The sequence below is a fragment of the Ictalurus punctatus genome, chromosome 6 (assembly GCF_001660625.3).
Source record: "Ictalurus punctatus breed USDA103 chromosome 6, Coco_2.0, whole genome shotgun sequence".
Lineage (NCBI taxonomy): Eukaryota > Metazoa > Chordata > Actinopteri > Siluriformes > Ictaluridae > Ictalurus > Ictalurus punctatus.
In genome coordinates this window covers 1,322,501-1,330,573 of record NC_030421.2, presented here as the reverse complement: position 1 = coordinate 1,330,573, position 8,073 = coordinate 1,322,501, and the positions used below count along the sequence as shown (strand labels likewise).

General features: G+C 42.7%; 1 protein-coding gene across 4 annotated transcripts in view; it reads right to left on the bottom strand.

Moving 5' to 3' along the window:
* Positions 1-4,110: 4,110 nt before the first annotated feature.
* Positions 4,111-8,073, bottom strand: part of tbc1d4 (TBC1 domain family, member 4) — a 32,416-nt gene continuing 28,453 nt past the window's right edge. For all 4 annotated transcript variants that reach the window (XM_017470189.3, XM_017470191.3, XM_053680627.1 and 1 more), the window contains one exon: positions 4,111-7,413. In XM_017470189.3, the coding sequence (XP_017325678.1) occupies positions 7,198-7,413 (216 nt within the window). In that variant the 3' untranslated portion in view covers positions 4,111-7,197. The remainder of the gene's footprint in view (positions 7,414-8,073) is intronic.

The following is an 8,073-nucleotide window of genomic DNA, read 5'->3' as shown; positions in this document are numbered from 1 at the left end:
TTTTCCACCATTCCTGCTTGGTGCATTAGATACCAGTCTTGTCTGCCACAAGTCATGCAGTGTGAATTACCTTATAAGGCGGGAGGAAAACTTTCCTCTCTCCTCCTCAGACACCAAACAGCCTCCCCAACACAGGCTGCTAATTTCTAACTCTACTCTCATGACCACAACCTTGATCTGGCTCTGTCCACAGAGAAAGACTTACTGCTGAGATAAGCCTGGCCCAAGACAAAGCCTGGGATAATGAATCACACAAAAATACAACAACAACAAAAAAAAAAACCCCACAAAGAATAGATCTTGTTCCTTTCTATGTATAATGTGGAAGTAACCGTGTTTCTGCACCATTCCTACTGAAGATTACTGAGAACAATAACCTGAGTCACCATGAATGTTCCTTATAAACAGGAAAAACAGAAAGCCCTAATCTAAATCAAAAGCACAGGTGTCTGCTGTTATGCAGTCAAACATGTATAATTTGATCTAACGCTATTTCCTCCCTTGTCCTTGTAAAGAAATCTCACAAGCCCGAACGATCCACTGTGTTCCCAAGCACCCAACTAGCCTTTGACATCAGCTCCCGTATATCTTTACGGTAGGGAGTGCAGACATGGTACCAAATAAACAGCAGTGATAAGGATGTATAGAGGAAGTGCTGTGCATAGTAATCCTTTGCTGCCTTGCAGCATCCGTCCAGGCATTTCCCCTCCGCAGGGAATGCCGTCGCTCAGGAATATGCATGGAATGTGACCTTTGGTTTGGAAAAGGATATTCGATAGGATGCTGCCCCATGAGCGCCGCTTTGAAAAATTCTTACTCCCTAAAAGAAGAGTTTTGAAGTATAAAAGCAGTCTATACAAAGGGCTGAGCAGCACAGTGTCTCGGTGTTTCAGGGCTGGTCTAATGACGCACACTGCTCTACTTTCTGCAGGAACATTGATCAGTTTGTGACCACGGATTTTGGTGGGCATAGGACAACATTAATAATGGCAAAGCCTCAAACGATCCTTAAGCTATGGACTGGCTAGTACTATGTAGTGAATTCTGAGAATAACTTCATTGTTGCAAGTCAACAGCGTTACGGCAGCTTGCTCTGAGCCGTGTTAGATGTACCTTTGTTCAACAATGTTCGAGGTAATATCATTAACCAGGGTTGACAGGTTCCAAGCTAACTACATCTCAAAAACCACAAACCTAAAAAGACCCAAAGTAGCCCTAAAAAATTTTTTTGAAAAAGAGAGATATTTTTCTTTTAATCTCAGCCTTTGAATGAGAAACAAGTATATCACTGGTATTTCTAATGTTTACAGACATTATCCACTCCACATATAATCCCCCTTTCCTTGCCCCAGTCTTTCCTATATGTCTTACAATAGAAAAAGTTCTATACATCATAGACACGGTGTCTGCACTTACACTTTGCCTTTTTCCAGAAATGTATTAGATTTAATTCCAATAATTTGCCATAAAAAAAAGATCGTGGCAGCCGGCTGAGTATTTTTAAACTAGCCCAGTCTGTTATAACTGTCATTTAAGCCATTAACTGTCTTGTCCTCAGGTCCTCCCACAAGCATGGGCCTCTATAAGCACTTGTTGCATTTTCCATTTTTGACCACTAGGTGCAATAATGACTCTAGTTATCCTCACCCATTCACTGTACAGCGTTATCCTCACCCATTCACTGTACAGTGTAATCCTCACCCATTCACTGTACAGTGTAATCCTCACCCATTCACTGTACAGTGTAATCCTCACCCATTGACTGTAGTGTAATCCTCACCCATTCACTGTACAGCGTTATCCTCACCCATTCACTGTACAGTGTAATCCTCACCCATTCACTGTACAGTGTAATCCTCACCCATTCACTGTACAGTGTAATCCTCACCCATTGACTGTAGTGTAATCCTCACCCATTCACTGTACAGCGTTATCCTCACCCATTCACTGTACAGTGTAATCCTCACCCATTCACTGTACAGCGTTATCCTCACCCATTCACTGTACAGTGTAATCCTCACCAATTCACTGTAGTGTTATCCTCACCCATTCACTGTACAGTGTAATCCTCACCCATTCACTGTACAGTGTAATCCTCACCCAGTGACTGTAGTGTAATCCTCACCCATTCACTGTAGTGTAATCCTCACCCATTCACTGTACAGTGTTATCCTCACCCATTCACTGTAGTGTTATCCTCACCCATTCACTGTACAGTGTTATCCTCACCCATTCACTGTAGTGTAATCCTCACCCATTCACTGTAGTGTAATCCTCACCCATTCACTGTACAGCGTTATCCTCACCCATTCACTGTACAGCGTAATCCTCACCCATTCACTGTACAGTGTAATCCTCACCCATTCACTGTACATTGTAATCCTCACCCATTCACTGTACAGTGTAATCCTCACCCATTCACTGTAGTGTAATCCTCACCCATTCACTGTACAGCGTTATCCTCACCCATTCACTGTAGTGTAATCCTCACCCATTCACTGTACAGCGTTATCCTCACCCATTCACTGTACAGCGTAATCCTCACCCATTCACTGTACATTGTAATCCTCACCCATTCACTGTAGTGTAATCCTCACCCATTCACTGTACAGTGTAATCCTCACCCATTCACTGTACAGTGTAATCCTCACCCATTCACTGTACATTGTAATCCTCACCCATTCACTGTACAGTGTAATCCTCACCCATTCACTGTAGTGTAATCCTCACCCATTCACTGTACAGTGTAATCCTCACCCATTCACTGTAGTGTAATCCTCACCCATTCACTGTAGTGTAATCCTCACCCATTCACTGTAGTGTAATCCTCACCCATTCACTGTACATTGTAATCCTTACCCATTCACTGTAGTGTAATCCTCACCCATTCACTGTAGTGTAATCCTCACCCATTCACTGTACAGTGTAATCCTCACCCATTCACTGTACAGTGTAATGCTCACCCATTCACTGTACATTGTAATCCTCACCCATTCACTAAATCTGTAGTAAATACTAGAGTGAAAGAGATACATATTGTGTTACATATTGTGCTGTTCTTGGTTGTCAGGAAAAAATGTTCTTCTAAAGGACGAAAAATTCAAAACAAATGGCTGAAGGTTACTTTTACACTCAGGTGTCCCTGAGCATTTTTGTCCCAATTAAAAAAAAATATTCAGCACATTTCAGTTCAGTCAACGCTTCGTGGAAATTTGGGATGAAAAAAAGAACAAAAGACCAGCCGATGTTTTTCCAATCATAATTATTATGTTTTGATGATGTGTTACATGATCCATGATGGGATAAACAGCTCGGTTCATGTTATATACCACTGAAATAAAGAACTTCGATAGAAAAGCAGTAACATACTTTAAAATGGTCATCGCAACCTCAGGCTTAGTTTAAAAATGTATAGTTTTCTGGCAAGAATTAACTGCTGGTGCACTCAATACTTGTAAGCAAAGCTCAAGCACTGCAGCTTAAAGTGCTCAGGTTTTGGGAAACTTTTGCCGTGTCTGGAGATAAAGTCAGACCCAGTCTAATCCCAATATCCTCAATCTATTTCAGAGCTTAAGTTACTTTTAACCAGAGGTGACATATCCATCCATCCATCTTCTACACCGCTTTATCCTTTTCAGGGTCACGGGGAACCTGGACTCTATCCCAGGGAGCATGGGGCACGAGGCGGGGTACACCCTGGACAGGGTGCCAATCATCGCAGGGCACAATCACATACACACTCACACACCCATTCATACACTACGGACACTTTAGACTCGCCAATCAGACTACCAGCCTACCCGGAGGAAACCCCCGCAGTACGGGGAGAACATGCAAACTCCGCATACACAGGGCCGAACCCCCAACCCTGATGTAGTGATTGGTAATAACACAGTTTCATCTTAACCTGATCTCTTTATTGAATATTTGCACCAGTACTGCAATAGTGTCGCAACATATTGGGACAGGCTTTCATCATCCCGGGTATCGATCTCTTTAGCAATATTATTTTCCATTCTTTACTTTATAGAAAATATATATTTTAAAAATATTCAACATTGTGGCCTCAGACTTAATATAAAAAAAAAAAAAAAGTCAAAAACTCAAGTATAAAAAGCCAGTGAAGAATGTTTTAATAAGGCATGGGCTCTTGATTAACATACAACAAGTGGACTACAGAGTCCACAGACTTTTTTTTTTGTTTTTTCTTTTTGCATTATTCAGTGGTATTTACAGAGCAACAATCATTAAAAACACAGTGCAGACAGCACTGCAACTCCCCCAGCATGGACATGGTGGAAAAACACTCAAAATGTAACCTGGTGTCAAGTTCAATGAAAGACACCAACTGCATTCTGGCATCTCATTTAAACAACAACAGAAAACAGAAGTTTCGTCAGGTGCGCCGTCATAAATTTAGATTATCTGTGATCTTTCTAACATCAGAGTTATGCTTTTTTTTTTTTCCTGCACACATACATCAAGTGCCATAACATTTTGCATATTTCACTTCTTAAAAAGAGCAGAAATGTGAGAACTTGCTGAAAAGCGACACTGCAGTTGTGTACCCCACCCATAACTGCGACGGTTTGCTGTGTATACCGCAAGCACGCTCCGTGTTTACTGTAGGCTCAGTGATGACAGTCAAACCTTTGATTAATGTAAAATTGATATTTTGGTAAATGCGCTTCATTTGAATACATCGATAAAAATATGATAAGACACTTTTGGACACAAAATATGCTACGAGACGCTTCTACGTCGGAATCATCTTCTAACAGGGTTTTCTTAATTGCTCCAAATGATCTCTCTTATTGCACGTCTCAATGCATCGTTTACTGCCATGGTGACGTCCATGCCAAATCTTTTTATAAACTGACCTGATTTCACACCAGCATAAGATGCAACTTCTGTTCCATGCTTCCAAACAAAACAGACAAATAAAACAGAGCTGGGTTGTTTTTCTGTTTTTTTTTTTTTGGCCTTTAGCCGCACGCAATTATCAGACCAATATAACCCACTTAACACCTACAGTGTCTGTCTGCATTTGATGCAGAAATGAAACACTGTCAAAATGTCACTGCTGGCCTAGAACATCACTTTAAGACCAAACAAATACATATGAAGTAGGGGGAAGGAAAAAAAAAAAAAAAAAAGAAGAAAGAAATCGCAAGATGTGGAGATCCTGAGGGTTTTGAAAGCCCAAGACAGCTATGCATTGATAAATGACTTGATAAAGACAGGAAAGCAAATAAAACAGAACCACTATCAGAGCAGCAATCATCAATAAACCCCCTGCAGAATTTCAGCTGTCTGGAAACAAGAGTAGGAGTAAGTCACCCTTTGAGAGATGACCGGAAGGAAAAAAAAGTTTTCAAAAAGTACAGCGTAGTATCTGGCACACAGCCTGGACAGCTTCTGCTGATTGTTCTGCAACCGAGAATAAACGTTGTTTGCGCATTACATGTACATTAAAGCGTATTAAAAATATCTCTTTCTTTTTTTTTTTTTAAATCCACTTTAGCTCCAATTCCAGCATCTGAATCAGCGCACTGCTCTCGATATTTAATATTCAATACTCATTCATTAAAACGCTGTGAAACTTTCATCACGGAAGCCAACTTGTCCCAGACTTTTAAGGCGTAGGGAATGAGAAGCTTCACACACACTTGCTGGAGTCATACGGTGTTAAATAGCAGCTGTTTACCGGTGAAGGCTCCGTTCCTGTGACAGACCCCATACTGAATCAGTTCTTCAACAGAAAAAAAAAAAGTGAGATTGTTTTCTAATCAGGTGCGTGAGATTTTTGCGCAGCGTTAATTAAAAACACGTGATACATAAAACATTCGTAAGGCTTCGTTAATATGCGATGGTTCACGGAAGGCTAAGATTTTTTTTTTAAATATCCATCCATCCATCCATCTTCTACCGCTTATCCTTTTCAGGGTCACGGGGAACCTGGAGCCTATCCCAGGGAGCATGGGGCACAAGGCGGGGTACACCCTGGACAGGGTGCCAATCATCACAGGGCACAATCACACACACACTCACACACCCATTCATACACTACGGACACTTTAGACACGCCGATCAGCCTACCATGCATGTGTTTGGACTGGGGGAGGAAACCGGAGTACCCGGAGGAAACCCCCGCAGCACGGGGAGAACACGCAAACTCCACACACACACACACACAGGGCCACGGTGGGAATCGAACCCCGACCCTGGAGGCGTGAGGAGAACGTTCCTGATACCGTTTTTATTTTTAATGAGTTTGTAGTACATGATAAAATTATTTGTTTGTTGGGACGGATGGGGGTTTTTATTTTTTCCCCCGAATTTTTCCTCGCCCTGTAGAATGTTCTCACCTGAACGGAATACTTTTAGACATTAAATGCCCTGTGCAAACAAACTTTTCACTGTGTAGCTTGCGTAACGCGTGAACGTACGCCGCAGCATTGTGGTAGATGGTGTCGTAGGCTCTTCCTGTCTTCAGCAGGCCTGATTTGCCTTGAAGCACATTCAGTAACTGATGAACTGCCAGAGAGGTGTAGGAGTTTGGAGAGTAGGTTAAATTTGGACGGTGCTGTAGTCAGAGGAAATTCAGAGAGAGAGAGAGAGAGAGAGAGTTTCATTTCCTGCTTGAACTTTGGGTTAAGCTCTTTGAGCAGAGTGTCGATCTGATACGCTAAATATTTTGGTTTTTGCCGGGCGATGGCGTCACCGCCGCTTTTGTTGTGTTCCTTCAGGAGAAGTTCTCGGCCGAGCTCAAAGTCGCACTGCCTGCCATTCTCAAAGCGTACGCTGACATCAAGGCAGTGATCCTCCGTACACTGCCATGAGTCACGCTGCACTCTGGGGGGAAAAACAAAAACAAAAACTACATTCATCTCGTTTTCAAGTGTTCTCAACACCGCCGACATCGAAGCGAGGTTTGTGTTCTATGCGGCAGCCGTGATTCCTAAACATGAAGTGAATTGAGTACAGTGGAGTAAAGCAAGTCTGACAGGACTTTTAGGGGCGCTTTTTTTTTTTTTTTATCAGCGCAGGAGTACAGAGACAGTGGATGCTACTTTCCTTTCCCAGAATCAACCCTTGATCTTGGTCATGGGACTACCGAGGCAAAATCAAACAACCCCTCTCTCAGTACTCCGCCACGCACGGATGTAATCTGCATGTTCCACATGTTCCGTAGGGTTATTTCTCGGCTGCTTTGGTTTTGCTGTTCATCTTCAGCTGGGTCATCTCCACGTCAGCTGCGTCTGCCGGGAGGCTGCTGCGCATGCGCTCTATGGTCTTCTGGTAGTTGGCCTTCTCCTGCTCCAGCGAGCGGATCATGTGCTTCATCTGGCTCTCGCGTACCAGGAAGCTCTCTACACTGTTCTCTAGACTCTGGATTTTCACCCGTGCAGCCTGCCACACACACACACACAAACACACACACAAACACACACACACAAAAAGATCTTAGAACCACGGAGTATATGCAGGTTACAGCATGCCTCAATGTGCGTTACTACAGTATCCATCAAAACGACATGTGAGAGACTTCCCTGATGGCCATTAGCTACCACAGAGAGGACAGCACTAAATATCAAGATAGATGACGTCTGGTTGAAGAATGATTACCGCTACTGAGATTATCTGTCAGCTTTTCTTTTTCGGAAGATAAATCACTCTGTTAATAAACACCGGGAGTTCTATTGCAATCGCTTACAAATTCTATTACTTTAACAGATTTGATCAGAATCTATTACAAATTCCCACCAATACATGTTTAGTAGTCTTTTAGTTATTTACACGTCACTGGCTGCGTCCGAAACCGCGTACTGCGACGGTACGTACTAATCAGCGCGCGGGCGTAGTACGAATACAATCCCGGGTGTACACACTACGTACATCCGCCATGTTGGCGTTGTCATGTGACCTCCGACGTCATCGTGAATACAAAAATCTTTAAAGGGATCACCGGATTAAAACGACCGCACTAACGGCACGCTGCACATCAGGAACATGTACTATATTAGTGATGTAATGTGGGCGGGGTTAACACGCCGAGGTAAATTCGTTACC